Source organism: Pan troglodytes, chromosome 20, assembly GCF_028858775.2.
Source record: "Pan troglodytes isolate AG18354 chromosome 20, NHGRI_mPanTro3-v2.0_pri, whole genome shotgun sequence".
NCBI classification, from domain to species: Eukaryota; Metazoa; Chordata; class Mammalia; order Primates; family Hominidae; genus Pan; species Pan troglodytes.
In genome coordinates this window covers 39668446-39693250 of record NC_072418.2, presented here as the reverse complement: position 1 = coordinate 39693250, position 24805 = coordinate 39668446, and the positions used below count along the sequence as shown (strand labels likewise).

General features: G+C 41.9%; 1 protein-coding gene across 5 annotated transcripts in view; it reads left to right on the top strand.

The window, feature by feature from the left end:
- The window catches only part of ZNF568 (zinc finger protein 568), an 82225-nt gene extending 66220 nt beyond the window's left edge, over positions 1-16005 (top strand). For 3 of the 5 annotated variants that reach the window (XM_054673365.2, XM_063801521.1, XM_009435433.5), the window contains exons 3-5: positions 8156-8279; positions 8731-8826; positions 13299-15511. In XM_054673365.2, the coding sequence (XP_054529340.1) occupies positions 8156-8279; positions 8731-8826; positions 13299-14701 (1623 nt within the window). In that variant the 3' untranslated portion in view covers positions 14702-15511. Of the gene's footprint in view, positions 1-8155; positions 8280-8730; positions 8827-13298 lie in introns of all 5 variants that reach the window. The other 2 variants (XM_003953475.6, XM_009435427.4) reach the window with 2 other exon arrangements.
- Positions 16006-24805: the final 8800 nt, after the last annotated feature.

Below are 24805 nucleotides of genomic sequence, written 5' to 3'. Positions count from 1 at the left end.
ATAATCAAAAGAATTATATTTTATGACACATGGAAATTATATGAAATTCAAATTTTAGTGTTCATGAATAAAGCTTTATTGGAACATAACCACATTCATCCATTTATGTAACATCTATGGCTGCTTCTGTGCTGCATGGCAGAGTTGAGGAGTTGCAGCAGAGATGGTATGTCCCACAGAGCCTAAGATACTTACTATTTGGCCCTTGACAAAAAAAGTTTGCTGACCTCTGGTCTAGCCTCATAAAATATATAAGTTTTCCTTTTCTTTTTCCCATGGTAGGATCTGGGAGTACTCATGTTATCAATGGTGTGAGCAAGGCCACTCTTCAGATTATTTGTTTATTCCCTGTCTTCTATGCCATTTACTACCCGCATCCTCCCCCCGCCCATAAGGCAGTCGTGTTAATGTGCATCGTTTTCTTAGTATGTATTCATTCATGCAAAATGTTTTTCTCTTTTGTTAAGGTCCAGGGTGGTCAGTTTTTCAAAATCTTCCATATATGATTGAGAAGAATGTTATTTGAATTGAGTGCATTGTTCTATATGCAGCCATTAGATCAAGCTTAATTTAGTATCTAAATATTCTGTTTTTACTGACTTTTTGTCTGTTGTATCTATCAGTTATTTCTAGTGTTTTGTTAAAATCTGCCACTATGATTAGGGTTTGTCTATTAGAGTTTCTATTTCATTTATACATATGTGTACGTATATATAATATGTATTTATTATTTATTAGGTAAGCATAAAATTATCCTTTTCTAACTGTCATCTTTCTGAATATTTATGTTTTGGATGTGTCTCTAATAACCAGCGTAGAGCTGGGCTTTGGTTTTTGACAACTTTGACCAACTTTGTCCTTTTTTTTTTTTTTTTTTTTGTTGAGACAGAGTCTCGCTCTGTCGCCCAGGCTGGAGTGCAGTGGTGCGATCCCGGCTCACTGCAACCTCCACTTCCCGGGTTCAAGCAGTTCTCCTGCCTCAGCCTCCCGAGTAGCTGGGATTACAGGTGCATGCTGCCACGCCTGGCCAATTTTTTTGTATTTTTAGTAGAGAGGGGGTTTCACCGTGTTAGCCAGGATGGTCTCAATCTCCTGACCTCATGATCCCCCCACCTCGGCCTCCCAAAGTGCTGGGATTACAGGCGTGAGCCACCGCACCTGGCGACCAGCTTTGTTCTTTAACGAGAGTATTTAGTCTATTTACAGTGCTTGTAATTACTGATATAATTGAAGGTATCATTTTTGTGCTTTTAATTCTACCTTTTCTGTATTTCATTATCTTCATTTCATTTTCCCTTCTATGAGTTTGAAAGTTATAAGCTATTTGTGTTTATTTAGTGGTTACCTTGAAAATTTCAATATACTTTCTTAACTTACTAGTGTCTAAAACTAAAAAATATTATTATATTCTTGGTAAATAAGGAAGTAGGATATATTCTAACTAATCAAACAACTTACATTATTGTCAGGTATTTTTCTTCTTTTTTTAACCCATAAGAAATTTTTATTTTATGTATTGAGTGTTAGCTTAGATTATCCACGTATTTACGACTTTCTTGGTTCACCATTCTTTCTTACATGTCAAGCTGTCCATCTGGGATCACTTTCCTTTAGATGGAATTAAATAGTAAATTTCTCTCTGATTTTGGTGTTTGTTTTTTTTTTAATGTCTTTATTTGCCCTCATTTGTGAAAGGTGTTTTACCCTCACACTGGGATATTCTGCTGTCTTCTGGTTTACATTTTTGTTATTAAATAGTCATCTGTCAATCAGACTTTTTTTTTTTTCTGTAGATAATCTATCTTTAATCTCAAATTGCTTTTCACGTATTCTCTTTGTATTTAGTGCTCTGCAGTTTTGGTGTGATTGTCTAGGCATGGATTTATTTTTATTTATTCTGTTTAAGACTTATTGGGCTTCCTGAATCTGAATAATGCCTTTGCCAATTCTGAAAATTTCTTAGCTGTCCTGTCTTCCAATACTGCCATTTTCTTAATTCTTTCTCTTTTCTCCTTCTAGAACTTCAGTTAAATATCTATTAAGCCATCTCACATTATCTTCTTAATCTCTCTTCTGTACAACTGCTCATTTGTCTTTTTTAATTGCGTTCTGCATAATCTCTTTTTATACCTTTCAGTCCAGTAATTTTTCTCTTCAGAGAGATTTATTCCAGCCATTGTATGATTTAAGTATGTTTTTTATTTTATATTTTTATTTCTTTTCCTTTTTTTGAAATCTACTGTCATCTTTGTGAAGTTTTCTTATTACATTGCTTCCATTTTAAAAACATGTAATATGCTTGTTTTATAATTTTTGGCATTATCTGTATAATATATGAATCTTTTACAGAGGTGATTCCTCCTGCCCCTCAACATTTTATTAGGGAAATTTTCAAAACATAATGAAAAGTTGAAACAATTGCATGACTGATTTTCCTGACTCTTTGTTCATGGAATTATGCCTCTTTGCATGTTTTTGTTTGTTTGTTTGTTTCGTTTTGTTTTGTTTTTGAGACACAGTCTCACTGTGTCACCCAGGCTGGAGTGCAGTAATGCGATCTTGGCTCACTGCAGCCTCCACCTCCCAGGTTCAAGCGATTCTTGTTTCTCATTCTCCCAAGTAGCTGGGACTACAGGTGCGCACCACCATGCCCGGCTAATTTTTGCATTTTAAGTAGAGATGGGGTTTCCCCAGATTGACCAGGCTGGTCTCGAACCCCTGACCTCAAGTGATTCGCCCACTTTGGCCTCCCAAAGTTGTGGGATTACAGGCATGAGCCTCTATACCTGGCCATTTTTTTTTAAATTTGATTTTTTGTTTAGGCAAAATTCACATAATATATAGTTAACCATTTTCAAGTGCATAGTTCAGTGACATTTAGTTCATTCACAGTGTGGTGCTGCTTTATTTTTGACTCATAGGTTATTTTCCTTGGAATTCTACCCATAGATTCTTGAGGCCTGATTGAAGGTTGTTCCTCTAGGGCAGATCTGTGTTTGCTTCTACCAGGAGCCCTGCCAAACCAGGACCACCGTAAAGTAAACACAGATGGCAAGTTTTTTAGATCCACCTTAGTATTGTTATGTGAACTGCAGGCCTGTGTGAGGGCTGGCTTGTAGTTACAGTTCCTCAGAGGAAAATGTTTCCCTTCTGCCATCTGCCAAGGTTCAAGTCAGGCAGTTTTCCTAGCGGACCCTAGGAATGGGAATGCTACATCTAGTTTTCCCTTACTCTAAGGGCGTGGTTCTGGAGGTCCCAGGTCTTTGTAGTATGGAATTAATTAGACCCCCCACTTGGCCAGCTGTAGGCTTGATCTTCTCTCCCCCTGCTCCTTAATGTCATGAATGTGAAAGCTTATGGTCTTCTGGGCTCCATAGACATTCCCTGGGCAAAATAAGCCTCAATGGCTCAGCTTACCCCTCTCTGTTCCCATTTTGACATAGTTTTATCTGCTGAAGATTACTTTACTTCTCTGTCAGCTCATCCTTGAATTCTAAAATATTTTTGATATTCAATCTCTTATTTTTCAGCTGGTGATTTGGTTGTAGTAACTAGTCCCCCACAGAGCCTGGTGTCCTATGATTGATTTTCTTTTTTTCCCCCCTCCGTGACTGAGCTTTTTAAGAGGAAATGCATGCTAGGTAAGAGTTATCTGTGACCCCGGTGCCCACGTAGAGCCAGAGTCATGGGGATTTGATTCACTTTTTTGGATAAGAGAATTTTGTTGACACAGCTGCTCCTCTCTTCCCATTCCCTTCTGCCTCTGATCTCCCTTCATAGACTGCTGTGATCTGCAGTGACAAACACAGCAGACCTAGCATTTTCCGCTCCCCTAAGTGCAGGGGCCAGCTGAGGGTTCTTTCAGAGGTTCAGGAAATTCCCAGGTTGCATCTACAAGAGCCAGAAGTTAGAAGGCAACCAGCTGCAGACTTGGTTATTTCTCAGTAGATTCAGAACCCAGCATTGCCACTGTAACTGCAGATTTGAGTACATGACTTCTCTTCTCCAAGCTAAAGTTTCCTTTCAGTTAGGATTCATGACCTTCTCATGAGGATTAATATATGTAAGGCACCAGGAACTTAAAGTGCTTAAAGTACAATGATTGTCCTTGAGATGCAGTGTGCAGTGTGCAGTGTACAGCAGTAAGGTTAGGGGTAGTAGCAGGAGAGAATGTCAGGCAGGAAAGCCATGGGTAATCTCGGTTTGGAACCAGGATGTACTGGCCGTGAGGATTCCTGGAACTGTGGTTTCATGCATTGTGTATCTGGGTAATTGAGCTCTGCTGAGGCTGCTGAGAGCCTGCTGATCCTGTGGGTTGTCTGGCTCAGTGCTGGTCATTCTGGAGAGTCTTTGCAGAATGAGGTTTTAGTTTTAGTTCCAAAGGCCCCAGTTCTGGGATATACAAACAAAGCCCAGGAAGTGGCTGGTGTATAGAACACCAGAATTTATTCCTCTATCTCTATTAGGCTTGAGGGAGGCTGGAACCCTCTGTTGTAGAAATCTTTGTCCAGAGCTGGGCCTGCCCAGGTGTCCTGTGCTCCTGGGCCTTGAGGGCTCCCTCAAGTCTTTGGGGTGCCTTCAAGTCTTTGGGGTGCCTTCCATGGCTGAGGGTCTCAGTGATATCCAGGTTGTACAAAAGGGAGCCCAGGCCCTGGGCTCTGATCAGCTCCTGACAGTGGGGAAGTTGTTTCTTCTGAGTCTGTTATTCTATAGTTGGATTCCCTGGGATTCAAGAAAGACAAAGGTTTGTTCATTCTTTCTCAAATCTCAGAGAGAAAAAAAACACAGACTCTGTGTGTGTGTGTGTGTGTGTGTGTGTGTATCTGTGTGTTGGGGTACCAAAAGCAGGGATGGGGTGAAGGGATTCATTCTCAGGCCTTTGGGGACCTTGAGGTCAGTCTGATGAATTTTGTCAACAAAATTCTCTTATCCAAAAATATCAGTCAAATCCCCATGACTTGCTTTTTCTTCCTTTTTTGCTTTCTCAGGCTTTCTCTAGGAGAAACCTAGGGTATAAATTTTGTAGTTGTAAAAGCTATTATCTATGTGTTAGTATGTCTCCTCTCCTTCATTGAATGCATTCTTTTATTTTTAAATTTTTTATTTTTATTTTTGTAGAGATGGGGTCCTGCTATGTTGCCCAGGCTGGTCTTAAACTCCTAGACCCAAGCGATCCTCCCACCTCCACCTCCCAAAGTGCTAGGATCACAGGCATGAGCCATCACACTTGGCCTGAATGCTTTCTTTTCTGTTTTTTATTTTAATTAGCAATGTATTAGTCCCTTCTCGCATGCTATAAAGAAATACCTGAGACTGGGGATTTTATAAAGAAAAGAGGTTTAATTGGCTCACAGCTCCAGCTCCACAGGCTGTTCAGGAAGCATGATGCTGGCATCTGCTCCGCTTCTGGGGGTGCTCAGGAAACTTACCATCCTGGTAGAAGGCAAAGGAGAAGCCAGCACTTCACCTGGCCAGAGCAGAAGGAAGCAGGGAAGGTGCGGGACACTTTTAAACAGCCAGATCTCGTCAGAACTTACTATCATGAGAACAGCAACAAGGGGGTGGTGCTAAGCCATTCATGAAGTATTCACCCCTATGTTCCAGTCACCTCCCACCAGGCCCTCCCTCCAACATTAGGGATTAGAAATCCACATGAGACTTGAGTGGGGACACAGATCCAAACCATATCAGACACATTGTAATCCTAGCACTTTGGGGTCATATTTATGGGGTACAATTTGATGTTTCAATACATACCTATGTGGTATAATGAGCCAGTCAGGGTAGTTAGTGTATCTATCACCTCATGCATTTATCATTTCTTTGTGGTAAGAACATTCAAAAGCCTCTCTTCTAGCTATTTTGTAATATACAATATTTTATTGTTAAACCATAGTCACCCTACTGTGCAATAGAGCACCAGAATTTATTCCTCCTGATTGTAACTTTGTACCCACTGACCGACCTCTCGCGTTTTGTACCCCCACCCTGTCTCTGGTAACTACTGTTCTGCTCTCTGCTTCTGAATGCCTTCTTTTTGCTTTAGAAGATTTGAACAGATTGAACAGATTTCTTTTTCCTAAAACTTCTTGGCTTCCCCAGGGACTTGTTCCCCAGTTCTTCCCATTCCAGTCAGTAATGCTATCAAAGACTGCTATCTCTTTTATTGATTGATTGATTGAGACAGAGTCTCCCTCTGTTGCCCAGGCTAGACTGCAGTGGCATGATCTTGGCTCACTGCAACCTCTGCCTCCCAGGTTCAAGCGATCCTCCTGCCTTAGCCCCCCTAGTAGCTGGGATTACAGGCACGTGCCACCATGCCCGGCTAATTTTTGTATTTTTAGTAGAGACAGGGTTTCACCATGTTGACCAGGCTGGTCTCAAACTCCTGACCTCAGGTGATCCACCCACCTCGGCCTCTCAAAGTGCTGGGATTTATAGGTGTGAGCCACCGTGCCTGGCCAAGGCTGCTGTCTCTTAAGGGCCCCTCTGTTCTCCAAGAAGTGTTTAGGTATTTATCAGCAAACCTCTTAGCATTTATAAGTTTCTTTGAGACAACATCTTGCTTGGTCACCCAGGATGGAGTGCAGTGGCACAATCATGGGTCACTTCAGCCTCAACCTCTGGGGCTCAAAGAGCTCCTCCTGCCTCAGCCTCCCAAGTAGCTGGGACTGCAGGTACATGCCACCTTGTCTGGCTAATTTTGGATTTTTTTGTAGAAACGGGATCTCACTGTGTTGGTCTTGAACTCCTGGGCTCAAGCAATCCTCCCACCTTGGCCTCCCAAAGTGTTGGGATGACAAGAGTGAGCCACTATACCAGGATTAGCATTTTTTAGATGCATGTTCTTCCACCGAGAGTACTGATGGAGTAGGAAAACCAATCCTTGCTGGAAACTTTCATACCTCCCTTCTTGGAGCTGTGATTTGATGAAGTGGAAATGAATGGTTAAGTGGAATCACATATTGCAAACTTGAGTTTTCTAATTAGACAAGAAAGGAATTGATGTTGATTTATTGTGTTGCAGTCTCAGTATCAGCCACTATCTCTAGCTGTCTGAGGATTTTAGGACTGGGGATATCCTGAGATATGTAGATTGTATGGAGTTACAGTGTATTCCCAAGGAGTCTGTGCCAGATGGATAAAGTGTGTCCATTTTGAACTTGTGTAGTATGTGCGCACCTCGTGTGACATCGTTGTGAGTCTGGATCTTTCTCCATCAGTTCTGGTAGCTAAGGAACAAGGAGAGTATGGTTGGGGTCATTTGTGGTAACAGGAACAATTTAGCCAGATGTATAAATTGTTGAGAAATGACCAGGCACGGTGGCTCATGCCTGTAATCCCAGCACTTCGGGAGGCCAAAGCGGGTAGATCACTTGAGGCCAGGAGTTCAAGACCAGCCTGGCCATCATGGGGAAACTCTGTCTGTACTAAAAATACAAAAATTAGCCAGATGTGGTGGCCCATGCCTGTGGTCCCAGCTACTCAGGAGGGTGAGGCAGGAGAATCGCTTGAACCTGGGAGACAGAGGTAGCAGTGAGCGGAGATGGTGCCACTGTACTCCAGCCTGGGCACCCAAGTGAGACTCTGTCTCAAAAACAAAAAATTGTTGAAAAATAATGAATGACTATTATAACTGCAAAAGAACCTTTAGAAAACTTCTCCAACCTACTTCCTCAAAACAAGAACATTGAATATATTATATGAGGAATCATGCAGCCAGTAAAATTGCTGTCTATTTAAGAATTTTTGGTGATGTAGAAAACTGATTCAGGATTTAATTTATTGAATGGGAAAGAGGAAGAGGCAATGAGAAGTTTGTCTGCTTAACATAGGGTGTTCCGTGTACTTGCACGTACAGTTTCATTTAATTGGGAAACACCACTTACGTGGACTTAGTTTATTCTCTGACCTGGGTAGATAATGGAAGTGCCCAGAGGCTACCTTTGCAGGAGTAAGCATGCCCAAGAACCATGTGGGCACTTCACTCTGATCACCCCTGTTTCCACACCGACCCCTCCATGTTGAAGGAGCCAGTATGGCCTGTTTTCCTAATGGAACTTCCCTATTGAATTGCTTTCTCCATTTTCTTTTATGTTGTCTTAAAGATTTTGTCCATGAATTTCACAAATGGTATATTTATTTGTGGTTTCAGGGCTTGAAGTTCAAAGATGTGGTCATTTACTTCTCTCAAAAGGAGTGGGAATGCTTGCACTCTGCTCAGAAGGATTTGTACCGAGATGTAATGTTGGAAAATTACGGCAACCTGGTCTTACTGGGTAACTTTATCTGCCCCTCCGTATACCCCCTGCCCCGCCAAACACACAATTGGCCTTCTGGAATTCTTATGTTCTTTTTTCTGAGTTTGTCCCAAGTGCTTTTCAAGTACCTGGATGAGTTAATGTTTCCTGCTCACCAAAAGAATGGTTTGTCTCTTGTGAAGTTGGGAATTGGCTGTTCCAGCAGGCACCTTTATCTTCATCATTTTCATACCTCCCTTCTTGGAGCTGTGATTTGATGAAGTGGAAATGAATGGTTAAGTGGAATCACACATTGCAAACTTTTTTTCTAATTAGACAAGAAAGGAATTAATGTTGATTTATTGTGGTGCTCTGACCCTCACTCCTTCTTCTGACCCTTAATCTACCTGCTCCTCTTTCTTGGTAATTAGGGACTGATTTTTAATTCTGACACCCACAACAAAACCTTGTTCCCTTTGTTTTTGAGCAGGGCTTTCTGATACTAAGCCAAATGTGATCTCCTTATTGGAGCAGAAGAAAGAGCCCTGGATGGTTAAGAGGAAGGAGACAAAAGAATGGTGTCCAGGTGAGTGACGATGAACCGGAATGGGGAGGCCATAGCAGGTGGTCACTTAGTTCATCTGTGAGAAGGCAGCACTTCAGGGATTTTGGTAGGAAAGCTGCCTAAAAAGGCTTGAGATCTGGGGAAGAAAGTAAGGATGTTGTAATCCCAGCAGTTTGGGAGGCTGAGGCGGGCAGATCACAAGGTCAGGAGTTCGAGACCAGCCTGACCAACATGGTGAAACCCCGTCTCTACTAAAAATACAAAAAAATTAGCCAGGCCTGGTGGTGCGTGCCTGTAATCCCACCTACTCAGGAGGCTGAGGCAGGAGAATCACTTGAACCTGGGAGGCAGAGGTTGCAGTGAGCCAAGATTGTACCACTACACTCCAGCCTGGGCAACAGAGCAAGACTCCGTCTCAAAAAAAAAAAAAAAAAAGGAGGCCAAGGCAGGCGGATTACGAGGTCAGGAGTTCAAGACCAACCTGGCCAATATGGTGAAACCCCATCTCTACTAAAAATACAAAAATTAGCTGGGCATGGTGGCAGGTGCCTGTAGTCCCAGCTACTTGGGAGGCTGAAGCAGGAGAATTGCTTGATCCCAGGAGGCAGAGGTTGCAGTGAGCCAAGATCGCGCCACTGCACTTCAGCCTGGGTGACAAAGCGAGACTCCATCTCGAAAAAAAAAGAAAGTAAAGCATGTTTCAGCTCCATTTACCAGGCTCTCTTGCTCACCTCCTATAATACCTCCCCCCTCATTTCAGAGAGGAAGTACCCTCTTTCTTTCCCTGTGACAACCATTTTACTTGCATTTTGGGTCCAGTTTTGTCCTGACTTTTTAAAACAGTTTTATTGAGATATCATAAAATTCATCCATTTAAAGTTCAGTAATTTTTAGTCAGTTCACAACCATCACAACAGTCTAATTGTAGAACATTTGTATCACTCAAAATGAAACGCCATACCCATTAGCAGTCACTCCCCAAACCCAGCCCTAAGCAACTACTGATCACTTTCTGTCTATATAGATGTGCCTGTTCTGGACATTTTATATTAATGATATCACACAACATATAATTTATGACTGGCTTTTTTCACTTACCAGAATGTTTTCAAAGTTCATCCATAGTGTAACATATACCAGTGCCTCATTCTTTTATATTGCCAAATAGTATTCCATGGTATAGATATTACCATTCTGCTCATTCATCAGTTGGTAGACATTTGGGTTGTTTCTACTTTTAGGCTATTTTGTATGACTAAAGCTGCTATGAACATTTGTATATAGGTTCCCTTCTTTTCTTCGTTTGTTGAGTATTTTTGTCATGAAAGGATTTTAGAATACTTTTTACCATTACTTTTTCTGCATCTATTAAGACATCTGTAGTTTATGTCCTTTGTTGTATGAATATGTTTGATTACATTGATAACTTTTGGATGTTGAACCTACCTTGCATTTGTAGGATAAATTTTACCTGGATGTGGTATATAATCCTTTCTCTATGCTGTTGGATCTGGTTTGGTCTTTTTTGTTGAAGATACTGGTCTGTAGTTTTCTTGTGATATCTTTGCTTTGTCTGGTTGGTATCAGGGTAATACAGGCCTCAGAATTAGAAAATGTTTCTTCGTCTTCTGTCTTTTTGAAGTGTTCATGGAGGATTTATATTAAGTTTTCTTTAATGTTGGGTAAGTGAGGCCATTTGCTCCTCGGCTTTTCTTTATGGGAAGATTTTTTTGCTCTAATTCAGTCTCTTTATTTGGTATAGGTCTATTCAGGTATTCTATTTCCTCTTGAGTCAATTTTGGTAGTTTTGGGTCTTTTTAGGAATTTGTCCATTTTGTCTAAGTTATCTAACTTATTGGCATATAGTTATTCGTAGGAGTTCCTTATAACCCTTTTTATTTCTATAAGGTCAGTGGTGATATCTCCTATTTCATTCCTGATGTTAGTATTTTGAGACTTCTCTCTTTTTTTGTTGGTCAATCTAGCCAAAGATTTGCCAATTCTGTTGATCTTTTCCAAAGACCAACTTTTGGTCTCATTGATTTTCTCTGTTGTTTTTCTATTCTCTATTTTATTCATTGCTGCTGTGATCTTTTATTATTTCCCTCCTTCTGGAAGCTTTATGTTTTTGTTTATTCTTTATTATCTGGTTCCTTAAGACATACAGTTAGATTGTTGATTTGAGATATCTCTGGTTTTTTTTTCTTTTTTTTTTAATATAGGTGTTTTTAGCTGTAAATTTCCCTTTAAGCCCTGCTTTAGCTGCATTTCATAAGTTTTGGTATGTTGACTTTTCATTTATCTCAAAATATTTTTTAATTTTCTTCATGATTTCTTTAACACGTTGGTTATTTAGGAGTATGTTATTTAATTTTCACGTTTGTGAATTTCCCAAATTTCCTTCTGCTGTTGATATCTAAGTTCATTCCATTGTAGTTGCAAAACATATTTTGTGTGATTTCAATCCTCTTACATTTATTGAGGGCTGTTTTATGGCTTAATATATGGTCTAACCTGAAAAATATTCCATACATGCTTGAGAAAAATGTGTATTCTCCTGTTGTTGAGTGGAATGTTCTACAAATGTTTTCTTAGGTTTAATTGGTTTATAGTGTTTTCCAAGCAATCTGTTTCCATGTTGATCTTCTGCCTAGCTATTCTATCCATTATTGAAAGTAAAGTATTGAAGTCTTCAATTTGTTCAATTGTCTGTGGCTCTCTTTAATTCTTGTGTTACATATTTTGGGCCTGTGTTATTAGGTGTATATGTACTTACAACTGTTACAGTTTTCTGACTATCATTATATCCTCTTATCATTATAAAATATCCTTTTTTCTGATTTGTGTGTTGTTGTTGTTTTTTTCTGAGACGGAGTCTAGTGTTGTCGCCCAGGCTGGAGTGCAGTAGCACAATCTCTGCTCACTGCAACCTCCACCTCCCAGGTTGATGTGATTCTCCTGCCTCAGCCTCCCGAGTAGCTAGGATTACAGGTGCCCGCCACCACACCCAGCTAATTTTTGTTTCACTGTGTTGGCCAGGCTGGTCTTGAACTCCTGACCTCGAGATCTGCCGGCCTCAGCCTCCCAAAGTTCTGGGATTACAAGCGTGACCCACCGCGCCCGGCCAAAATACCCTTTTTTCTCACTGGTTACAATTTTTGTCTTAAAGTTTATTTTGTCTGGTATTAGTAATGCTCTTTTACCTCATTTTTGGTTACTCTTTGCATGGTATATCTTTTTCCATTCTTTCATTTCAACTATTTGTGTCCTTGAATCTAAAGTTTGTCTCGGGGGCTGGGCATGGTGACTTACACTTGTAATCCCAGCACTTTGGAAGGCCGAGGTGGGCAGATCAATTGAGGTCAGGTATTTGAGACCAGTCTGGCCAACATGGCGAAACCCTGTATCTATTAAAAATACAAAAAATTAGCCAAGCATGGTGGCCCGTGCCTGTAGTCACAGCTACTCAGGAGGCCGAGGCATGAGAATCACTTGAACCCAGTGAGTGGAGGTTGCAATGAGCTGAGATCACGTCATTGCACTCCAGCCTGGGTGCCAGAGTGAGACTGTGTCTCAAAAACAAACAAACAAGCAAAAAACAGTGTGTCTCTGGTAGATTGCATATACTTGGATCACTTTTTTTTAATCCATCCTGCCAACCTCTTCTTGTAGTGCTTAACAAACTCTGTAGTGTTTAATATGTTTACATTTAATACACTGATGGGGTAGGATTTACAATTGGTATTGTGGTATTTGTTTTCTATTTGTGTTGTTATTGTTTTATTCCTCTATTCTTCCATTACTACCTTCTGTTATATTACATGAATATTTTCTAGAGTACCATTTTTGTTCCTATATTGTTTCATATACAGTAGTCTTTGAAATTATTTTCTTAGTGGTCGCCTTCAAGATTATAATTAGCATTTCAACTTAAAACAATCTAGTTTGGATTAATACTAGCTTAACTTTAATCTTATATAAATACTTTGCTCCAAAATACTTCTGTTCCCACCTCTCTTCTTTGTACTATTATTGTCATACAATTTACATATTTATACATTATAAGCCAATATTGGCAGGATAATAACCCCCTCAAAGATGTCTATATCCGAATCTCTGAAACTTGTGAACGTGTTACTCTTACATGGTAAGGGGGAATTCAGGTTGCAAATCTGCTCAACTTCAATTAGGGAGAGGATCTTAGGTTATCCAAGTGTGCCCAGTGTAATCACAAGGGTCTTTAAAAGTATCAGAGATGTGGCTGGGTGCAGCGGCTCACACCTGTAATCCCAACACTTTGGGAGGCTAAGGTGGGCAGATCACTTGAGCCCAAAAGCTCCTCGTTTTCTCATTTTTCACTTCCCTTTTTTTTTGTAATTGCAGTGTAAAGAATTGCTTATTAACTATTTTTATTTTGTCATTTCTACTTTCAGGACTTTTCTTTGTCCTGCAATGTGAAAATACCTCCTATTTTCTTTCTTATTATTTTGCAGATTGGGAGTTTGGAAGAGAAACCAAGAATTTATCTCCAAAGGAAAACATTTATGAAATTAGATCACCACAACAGGAGAAGGCCAGAGTTATCAGAGAAATCAGATGCCAGGTGGAGAGACAACAGGGTCATCAGGAGGGACATTTCAGACCAGCTGTAATACCATTTACTTCCATGCAGTGCACAGCCCATAGAGAATATCAGTGGCTTCATACTGGAGAGAAATCCTGTGAATGCAGGAAATGTAAGAATGCTTTTAGGTACCAGTCATGTCCTATTCAACATGAAATAATTCATAATAAGGAAAAAGAACCTGAATGTGGAGAATGTAGGAAAATCTTTAATAGTGGATCAGACTTGATTAAGCATCAGACGCTTCATGAAAGCAAAAAACATAGTGAAAATAACAAATGTGCCTTTAATCATGATTCTGGAATTACTCAACCTCAGAGCATTAATACTGGAGAGAAACCTCATAAATGTAAGGAATGTGGGAAAGCCTTTCATTCCAGCTCACAAATTAGTCAGCATCAGAGGATGCATCTTGGTGAGAAACCCTATAAGTGTAGGGAGTGTGGGAAAGCCTTTCCATCCACTGCACAGCTTAATCTACATCAGAGGATCCATACTGATGAGAAATACTATGAATGTAAGGAGTGTGGGAAGGCCTTTACCCGTCCCTCACACCTTTTTCGACATCAAAGAATCCATACGGGTGAGAAACCCCATAAATGTAAGGAATGTGGAAAGGCTTTTCGTTATGACACACAGCTGAGCCTCCATCAGATAATCCATACTGGTGAAAGACGCTATGAATGCAGGGAGTGTGGAAAGGTGTACAGTTGTGCCTCACAGCTGAGTCTACATCAAAGAATTCATACTGGTGAGAAACCCCATGAATGTAAGGAATGTGGGAAAGCCTTTATCTCTGATTCACATCTTATTCGACATCAGAGTGTCCATACTGGGGAGAAACCCTATAAGTGTAAGGAATGTGGGAAGTCCTTTCGTCGTGGCTCAGAACTTACCCGACATCAGAGAGCTCATACTGGTGAAAAACCCTATGAGTGTAAGGAATGTGGAAAGGCCTTTACTTGTAGCACAGAACTTGTTCGACATCAAAAAGTTCACACTGGGGAGAGACCCCATAAGTGTAAGGAATGTGGGAAGGCTTTCATTCGAAGGTCAGAACTCACACATCATGAGAGAAGTCACACTGGTGAGAAACCCTACGAGTGTAAGGAGTGTGGGAAAGCCTTTGGTCGTGGCTCAGAACTTAGTCGACACCAGAAAATTCATACTGGTGAGAAACCATATGAATGTCAGCAGTGTGGAAAGGCCTTCATTCGGGCCTCACACCTTAGTCAACATCAAAGAATTCATTCAGGACAGAGGAGTGAATGAAGAAATGAGGGATGGCTCAGAATTTGATTGACATGAGAAAGTTCATACTGATTTGGAAAAAAAAAACTTATGATTCTAAGTGTGAGACACCTTATAAATGTTAGGAATTAGCAGGGATTTATTTATGTTTCAGAATTTATTACACATCATGATACAACTGGTGAAAAATTGAAGACCTCCATGAATGTAAAGAAAGTAGGGAGGCCTTTTTGGTGGCTCAGAACCAAGTCAACCTCAGGGAATTCATAATGGGGGAGAGGAGGGCAGTGAATATGCTGAGAGGAGTTAATCATTCAGACCTTTATCAGCAGCAGAGTCATTAGCCCTTAGGGGAAATCAGATGATTCAAAATATAAATGCAGGCCGCCTGGTGGCTCCCGCCTGTAATCCCAGAACTTTGGGAGGCTGAGGTGGGTGGATCACAAGGTCAGGAGATAGAGACCATCCTGGCCAACATGGTGAAACCCCGTCTGTATTAAAATGCAAAAAATTAGCTGGGCATGGTGGCGCGCATGTGTAATCCCAGCTACTCGGGAGGCTGAGGCAGGGGAATCACTTGAACCTGGGAGGCAGAGGTTGCAGTGAGCTAAGATTGATCCACTGCATTCCAGCCTGGCGACAGAGCAAGACTCCATCTCAAAAAAAAATAATAGTAATAATTATTATTATACACACACACACGCTGGGCGCAGTGGCTCACACCTGTAATCCCAGAACTTTGGGAGGCTGAGGTGAGTGGATTGCTTGAGTCCTGGAGTTTGAGACCAACATGGGCAACATGGTGAAACACTGTCTCTACAAAAAATATTTAAAAAATTAGCCAGGTGTGGTGGTGCATGCCTGTAATCTCAGCTACTTGGGAGGCTGAGGTAGGAGAATTGCTTAAGCCCAGGAGACAGGTTGCAGTGAGCCAAGATCATGCCATTGCACAGCAGCCTGGGTGACAGAGCGAGACTCTTGTCTCAAAAAAAACAACAAAAAAACGGGGCCGGGCACGGTGCCTCACGCCTGTAATCACAGCACTTTGGGAAGCTGAGGCGGGTGGATCACTTGAGGCCAGGAGTTTGAGACCAGCTTGACCAACATGGTGAAACCCTGTCTCTACTAAAAATACAGAATTAGCCAGGCGTGGTGGCACACAGCTGTAATACCAGCAACTTGGGAGGCTGAGGCATGAGAATCTCTTGAACCCGGGAGGCGGAGGTTGCAGTGAGCTGAGATCGTGCCATTGCACTCCAGCTTGGGCAACAAGAGTGAAACTCCATCTCCAAAAAAAAAAAAAAAAAGAAAGAAAATGTAAATGCCATACATATGGGACACCAATTTGCTTTAGCTAACAAAGTATTCATCTGACAATACTTGAGGAAGGCTAGAGTAGTATTTAAAATGCAGCAGATTCTTTCATCCCACATAAATCTTGTTAAATATTCGCGAGCTAATTCTCTAAAATTAACTGGAGCTGAATCAATGTGGGGAAGAATTTAACCAATGTTTAGTTTTTACTCACCCTTATCATTATTACTCATTTCTTTTAGGGTGAATTTATTAACTACATCTACATTTTCTCATTTATAAATTAGTACTGTTAGCACCATATTTCTTAGCTGCATTGTGGGGGTTAAATACATTTATATTATTTAAAGCAGTGTCTGTCTAGTATTGAAAGTGTGCTAAATGAAGGCGTTTATTGTTTTTCTTTGTTATTTTCTTAATCGTGCATTATTAGACATGAGAGGAAGGACATATTTGCAGTGACTATAGGAACATATTGCATCATCTCTTTTTCTTTATTGAAGGTTAGGTAATTCCTTCTGGAGAAAAATTTAATACTGTGAAGCCTTTATTTATAGCTCACCCTTTTGCCTTACTAGGCAAATAATGTGAAGAAACCCAGTAGAATAAAAGTGGGTTGCTGTGAAGTCAGGCGGAAGATTTAGATGATTTATCAAAACTTTTCAAAAGGCTGGGCACAGTAGCTCAAGCCTGTAATCCCAGGAATTTAGGAGGCCAAGGCGGGAAGATCACTTGAGGCCAGGAGTTCGAGACCAGCCTGGCCAACGTGGCGAAACCCCATCTCTACTAAAAATACAAAAAATAAGCCAGGCACGATGGCGTGCATCTGTAGTCCCAGCTACTTGGGAGGCTGAGGCAGGAGAATCACTTGAACCCAAGAGGTGGAGGTTGCAGAATTAAAAAATAATACAGCCCTAGCCAAAATGTATTTCTCCACTAGAAAATTTTAAAGCTACCTGTATAAATAATTTTTATATTGAAAAGGATATCGGCCTGGTGAGGTGGCTCACGCCTGTATTCCCAGCACTTTGGGAGGCCAAGGTGGGTGGATCATGAGGTCAGGAGATCAAAACCATCCTTGCCAACATGGTGAAACCCCGTCTTTACTAAAAATACAAAACTTAGCTGGGCGTGGTGGCTCACGCCTGTAGTCCCAGTAGTCAGGAGGCTGAGGCAGGAGAATCGCTTGAACCCGGAATGGGAGGTTGTAGTGAGCCAAGATCGCACCACTGCACTCCATCCTAGGCAACAGAGTGAGACTCCGTCTCGGCTGGGCGCGGTGGCTTACGCCTGTAATCCTAGCACTTTGGGAAGCCGAGGTGGGCGGATCATGAGGTCAGGAGATTGAGACCATCCTGGCTAACAAGGTGAAACCTCATCTCTACTAAAAATACAAAAAATTAGCCAGGCCTGTGGTGGGCGACTGTAATCCCAGCTACTTGGGAGGCTGAGGCAGAAGAATCGGCTGAACCAGGGAGGCAGAGGTTGCAGTGAGCTGAGATCGCGCCACTGCACTCCAGCCTGGGTGACAGAGCAAGACTCTGTCTCAGAAAAAAAAAAAAAAAACATGTCAAGGCAGGCCTTATTAGGAATGAATGACAAAGGGAACACTACATATGGAAATTTATAGGGTGTGAACAAAGCTATAGTCTCAGGAAAATTATTTTAATATGTATAGAAAACAGGGCCAGTTAAGGACTAGGATTCATTCCGACTTCACCCTGTGTGCTCCTGTTCCTAGCAGGTTCTCAGTAAATATTTGATCATAGGAATGTGTGAATGATCTAAGGAGTGAGAGAGTGAATGAATAAGCATTCAACCCTTGGATGTAGAAAAGCTCTAGGAAAATTAATGGAAGGCAAAAACAAAACACAAAACTTTGAAATGAAAAGCACTGCACCCTATGAAGAAGAAACTCAAGCATAGTTGCCTATTCATTGGTGTTAACCACTCTCCTTTTGGCAGGATTGCCTGCTGCTCTTCTGAATCTATAAATGCCAGATATTTGATCTCCTAGCTTGCCCTGCATCTGGTCACACATATAATAGCCCTGGATACGGAAGATCTGTACAAAAGTCTGCAAATGGGCTTCAGTTAAATTTTGTTTCCTAACAAAATGGGAGAAAATGGTCTTCTTAAATACAAGATGCATGTCTGTATGTCAGTGTGATACCTGGAATTGTGGCCATTTTGCAAGCAGAGAATCAAGAGTCTGAGACTGGCACAGAATAGGTTGGAATTATGTGTGTCCTTGACATTTTTGTTTTGTTTTGTTTTGTTTTGTTTTTCTTTTTCAGACGGAGTCTTACTCTGTCACCCAGGCTGTATTGCAGTGATGGGATCTCAGCTCACTGCAACCTCCACCTCCTGGGTTCAAACGATTCTCCTGCCTCAGCCTCCCAAGTAACTGGGACTACAGGCGTGCGCCACCATGCCCAGCTAATTGGTATATTTTTAGTAGAGATGAGGTTTCACTATGTTGGCCAGGCTGGTCTCTAACTTCTGACCTCATGATCTGCCCGCCTTAGCCTCATGCTGGGATTACAAGCATGAGCCACCACTCCCAGCCAACATTGTTAATATGATGAAACAATGAAGAACTGCCCTTTCCCTGGACTTGGTGCGAAATAAGAAACTGCAGGAGTATGTTGTAAGTTTATTTTTATTTTTATTTATTTATTTATTTGAGACAGAGTCTTGCCCTGTCGCCCAGACTGGAGTGCAGTGGCACAATCTCGACTCACTGCAACCTCCACCTCCCAGGTTCAAGCGATTCTTGTTCCTCAGCCTCCTGAGTAGCTGAGACTACAGGCGCCTACCACCACGCCCAGCTAATTTTTTTCTATTTTTGGTAGAGACAGGGTTTCACCACGTTGCCCAGGCAGATCTTGAGCTCCTGGCCTCAAGTCATTAGCCCGCCTCAGACTCCCAAAGTGCTAGGATTATAGGCGTGAGCCACCGTGCCCACCTGCATATGTTGTAAGTTTATACTCCACTTTTTACAATATATCTGAGGCCTGGAAAATTATTTTTAAAGACATTTTTATATATACACACATTCAACTTTAGTAAAGTTTATATTCAGCTTTTTATAGTACATCTGACATTGTAGAAAAGCATTTTCTTATATATAGTTGAAATATATATTCAACTTTGATTTAGTAAAGTATATGAAAAACATAATTTACATTCAGCATTTTATAGTGTATGTTTATATTCAGCTTTTTATAGTATATGTGAAATCCTAGAAAAGTATTATTTTCCTGAATAAGAACCAGGAAGAAACTGATTAAAGAGCTACACCACATAATTTCTCTAGTACTAGATTATCTTACAGTCTTCTACCTCTTCAAGATACAAAAGTCATGGCTGTGAGGCTATCATTACCCTTTTACCAAAGTTGGAAAAGGACAGCATCCAAAATAAGTCAGCTATAAAAAAAAGTAAAGTCGGCCGGCTGCGGTGGCTCATGCCTGTAATCCCAGCACTTTGGGAGGCTGAGGCAGGCGGATCACTTGAGGTCGGGAGTTCGAGACCAGCTTGGTCAACATGGTGAAACCCCTTCTCTACTAAAAATACAAAAAATAGCCAGGCGAGGTAGCACGTGCCTGTAATCCCAGTTAGTCAGGAGGCTGAGGCACGAGACTAGCTTGAACCCAGGAGACAGAGGTTGTAGCGAGCTGAGATCGCACCACTGCATTCCAGCCTGGGCGCCAGGGCAAGACTCTCTCAGAAAAAAAAAAAAAAAAAAAAAACCTGATGTGTATGCTTCCATGCTTTGCCCACATTGAAGAAGCATACCCACAGCTAGATTTGTTTTGGTACCATAGGAGGTTTCAGGTTGGGGAGAGTAGTTTGAATGACATCGTGCATACACATTGAAGTGTCATCTCCTCTCCTCACTTGGTAACATACCAGGGACATCCTTCAAATTAATACCTGTAGATCAAACTAGCTTGAAATTCTTACATAATGGAGTAGTTCCCCCTTATCCCTGGTTTTACAGTATATTGTTTTAATTGTTCTATTATTGGCTATTAGTTAACTTGTAAGTTTTATCATAGGTATGTATAAATAGGAAAAAAGCATAGTATATGTACGGTACAGTACTCTATACAGTTTCAGGCATCCACTGGGGATCGTGGAACATGTACCCTGCAGATAAAGGACTATTCTATAGACAAACCATATGCAGCCCATTTTTCCACTAATGAAAGTTCAGACTGGGGCCAGGCATGGTGCTCATGCCTGCAATCCCAGCACTTTGGGAGGCTGAGCCAGGTGGATGGCTTGAGCCCAGGAATTTGAGATCAGCCTGGGCAACATGGTGAAACCCTGTCTCTATAAAAAGTAAAAAAAAAAAAAAAAAAAGTCAAGTGTGGTGGTGAGCACCTGTAGTCTCAGAGCTACTTGGGAGGTTCAGGGTGGAGAATAGCTTGGGCCCAGGAGGTTCAGGCTGCAGTGAGCCAAGATTGCACCACTGCACACCAGCCTGGGTGACAGGGTGAGACCTGTCTCAAGAAACAAAAAATTCAAGTTATTTTACCAATAATTATACACCAAACAATTTTGTTGTACATATATTGTTGCATGTTGTACTTTTATATCAATAAAGTAGGTGGAGTCCTACCAGTTGAATTCCTTGCCTACAACATAGTGGATTTAAAATATATTCATTAATGCCTTATTATTGTCTGAAATCATTAATCTTAATGGGAATTTATGTCCATTTCCTGACAAATTCAACCAGGACTGAACTTTTTTTAATGTTGGGTGAAGGAAAAGAAAAAGTGCCTTCAATTTTCTTTTCCTTTTTTTTTTGAGACAGAGTCTCACTCTCGGCAGGCTGGATTGCAGTGGTGCAATCTCAGCTCACTGCAACCTCTGCCTCCCTGGTTGGAGGGATTCTCCTGCCTCAGCCTCCTGAGTAGCTGAGACTACAGGTGCCCACCACCACACCCAGCTAATTTTTGTATTTTTAGTAGAGACGGGAGTTTCACCATGTTGGCCAGGATGGTCTCAATCTCTTGACCTCGTGATCCGCCTGCCTCAGCCTCCCAAAGTGCTGGGATTACAAGCGTGAGCCACCGGGCCTGGCCTGCATTTTCTTAACTGCCAGTGAGATTGAGCATCTGCCATGTCTAAGGGTCATTCGAGTTCTGTTTCTGTGGATTGCTTATTTTTATCTCTTCCTTTTGTTTACATTGGAGTAGTTTTTAAAGCAATCTGTGGAAACTTTGCTAAGGAGATTGTATTGTCATATGCTCTGCAGTTTAGCCTGCATCTTTTGCCATCGTTTATGGCAAACAGAGTTAACATATTTTTCTGTGAAGAGCCAGATAGTAAACGTGCAAGGCTTTGTAAGCCATACAGTCTCTACTCTGTCTTTGTAGTGTGGAAGCGCTTAATACATGAACCAGGTGTTCTCAACCAGGGGCCATTTCGTTTCTCATACCTACACCCCAGTAGGCATTTGGCAATGTCCAGAGTCATTTTTGGTTTTCAGTATGAAGGGTGGGTGCTGCTGGCGTCTGGTGAGCAGAGGCCAGGGATCCTACTAAGCGTCCTACAATGCATAGTACAACTGCCCCCACCCCCCAAAAAAAGTCTCATCCAGAATGTCAGTAGTTCTGAGGTTGAGAAATTCTACCTATAAGCAAATGGACATTGTTGTGTTCCAATAAAACTTTATTTACAAAAAATAATCAGAAGGCCACATTTGGCCTGTGAGCTATAGTTTGCTTATCTCTATTTTAAATAGCTTTTTGCTATATGATAATATAGTTTTCTGTATTTGTTCCTGAATTGTCTCATTCACCCCAAATATTTTTCCAAATTTTCTTCTATTTTATGCCTTTAAACCTTTACTAAATACAAATAATACACAGAAACAATAGCCCCTGTGTAACTACCACCTAATAATTAAGCATGTTGTTTTATTGTTTTGATTAAAAATTTATAAAAGAAATAAATCATTTCAGAAAAAAAAGTGTAGTCTTCTCTTTTTCTCTTTCCAGTCCTGCTCTTTGCCCTGTGTCTGCACAGCAATAACTTAGTGCACTAATATCTGTAAAACCAGCACGTATCCAATGTACAAGGACACGATACATACTATTATGTGCTTCTAAGTAACACAAATGGTGATACATCGTTCTGCAATTTCATTAACAATATGTGGGATGCAAAACCATTGAAAAATACTGATCTAATTCTTTTATCTGCTGTGTTGCCTTCTTATTTATTTATTTATTTATTTTTTGAGACGGAGTCTCATCTCACTCTGTCACCTAGGCTGAGTGCAGCGGCGCCATCTTGGCTCACTGCAAGCTCCACCTCCTGGGTTTACGCCATTCTCCTGCCTCAGCCTCCCGAGTAGCTGGGACTACACGCATCTGCCACCACGCCCGGCTAATTTTTTTGTATTTTTAGTAGAGACGGGGTTTCACTGTGTTAGCCACGATGGTCTCGATCTCCTGACCTCGTGATCCGCCCACCTCGGCCTCCCAAAGTGCTGGGATTACAGGCATGAGACACCGTGCCCGGCCTGTGTTGCGGTTTTATACAATTTATTCACTGAAGTCCCTTTATTAGAGAAAAACAGTTGTAAATTTAAAAAACTATATATTTTAAGCACTCAGGATTTAATAAAGGATTTTTGTAATTTGAAGAATGTTCAGTAGAGCCAAGAAAGCTTGTGGGCTTTACAACCTAGAAAAAAGTTGTAAGCAGAGAGGCTTAGATCCACCACGGTACTGTTCAAGGAAAAGTGTCAGGGCTACTACTACCCACTGCTCATCACCTAGTGGTTGAGGGCCTGGATGCTGCAAACTTCCACAGTGAGCAGTTCTAAGCAAACCCCAAAGGCCGAGGAAGCTGAGGGGCCAAAGGAAGAGGCTGAAAAATCTAGTTTCTTGGAAACATTTTTTTGTTTGGTTTGGGTTTTTGTTGTTGTCGTTGTTTGTTTGTTTGAGATAGTCTCACTCTATCGCCCAGGCTGGAGTGCAGTGGTGCCATCTCGGTTAAGCAATTCTCCTGCTGAATTCAGCCTCTCGAGTCGCTGGGATTATAGGCGTGTGCCACCTGGCTATATTTTTGAATTTTTAATAGAGATGGGTTGTGGGGAAAAGCAAGAGAGATCAGATTGTTACTGTGTCTGTGTAGAAAGAAGTAGACATAGGAGACTCCATTTTGTTCTGTACTAAGAAAAATTCTTCTGCCTTGAGATTCTGTTAATCTATGACCTTACCCCCAACCCCGTGCTCTCTGAAACGTGCTGTGTCAAACTCAGGGTTAAATGGATTAAGCGCGGTGCAGGATGTGCTTTGTTAAACAAATACTTGAAGGCAGCATGCTCGTTAAGAGTCATCACCACTCCCTAATCTCAAGTACCCAGAGACACAACACACTACAGAAGGCCGCAGGGACCTCTGCCTAGGAAAGCCAGGTATTGTCCAAGGTTTCTACCCATGTGATAGTCTGAAATATGGCCTCGTGGGAAGGGAAAGACCTGACCGTCCCCCAGCCTGACACCCATAAAGGGTCTGTGCTGAGGAGGATTAGTAAAAGAGGAAGGAATGCCTCTTGCAGTTGAGACAAGAGGAAGGCATCTGTCTCCTGCCCTTCCCTGGGCAATGGAATGTCTCGGTATAAAACCCGATTGTACGTTCCATCTACTCAGATAGGGAAAAACCGCCTTAAAGCTGGAGGTGGGACATGCGGGCAGCAATACTGCTTTGTAAAGCATTGAGATGTTTATGTGTATGCATATCTAAAAGCACAGCACTTGATTCTTTACCTTGTCTATGATGCAAAGACTTTTGTTCACGTGTTTGTCTGCTGACCCTCTCCCCACAATTGTCTTGTGACCCTGACACATCCCCCTCTCGGAGAAACACCCAATAATGATCAATAAATACTAAGGGAACTCAGAGGCTGGCGGGATCCTCCATATGCTGAACGCCGGTTCCCTGGGTCCCCTTATTTCTTTCTCTATACTTTGTGTCTTTTTCTTTTCCAAGTCTCTGGTTCCACCTTACAAGAAACACCCACAGGTGTGGAGGGGCAACCCACCCCTTCAATGGGTTTTCACCATGTTGGCCAGGCTGGTCTCCAACTCCTGCCCTCAGGTGATCCGCCCACCTCGGCCTCCCAAAGTGCTGGGATGACAGGCGTGAGCCACCACACCCAGCATCTCAGAACCATTTAATAAAGACTAGGAACAGAAGTCATGTCGCATGCAGCTGCAAGATGGTGTATCCCTGCACAATTACCCCAAAGTTCCTGGCTTTATATACCATAGGGAATTTGCCTAAGGGCAGGACTATAATAAGTATGGTTTGTGAGCAAACATCAAGGTTGTTTGACCTAAGGGGGAGAATTTAAGGTAAGTACATGAAAGTACATTTAAGGTGTTCCTGGAACTGGGGCTAATCAAGAGTCAACATGGTAGATTAGCATCCAAGATGGAGTTGCTTTAACCCCCGGCGGAGACCCAAGCCTGCGCCTTGAAGCTCCTTCTCCACCGGTAGAAGTCGACTCAAGGAGGTCATGAGGACAGGACTCCTGGGGTCCCGCTCTGGGGCACCCGTAGCCCTCTCTTCCACAGCGCCCTCCTACTGGACTCCCGCTGTAGCCGCCGCCGTGACTGCAGCAAGTGCATCCCCTCCCCCAACCCCGAGGCCGCCGCGCCGCCACCATTGTTTAAAGAAGCCTCTGCGTGACTTCCGGGAGCAGAGCACGGGACGGACAAGCCAATGCGCATGCGCGAGGCGCCGGCTGTTTCCCAGTTCACAATGACCCCCACGGTTGCCT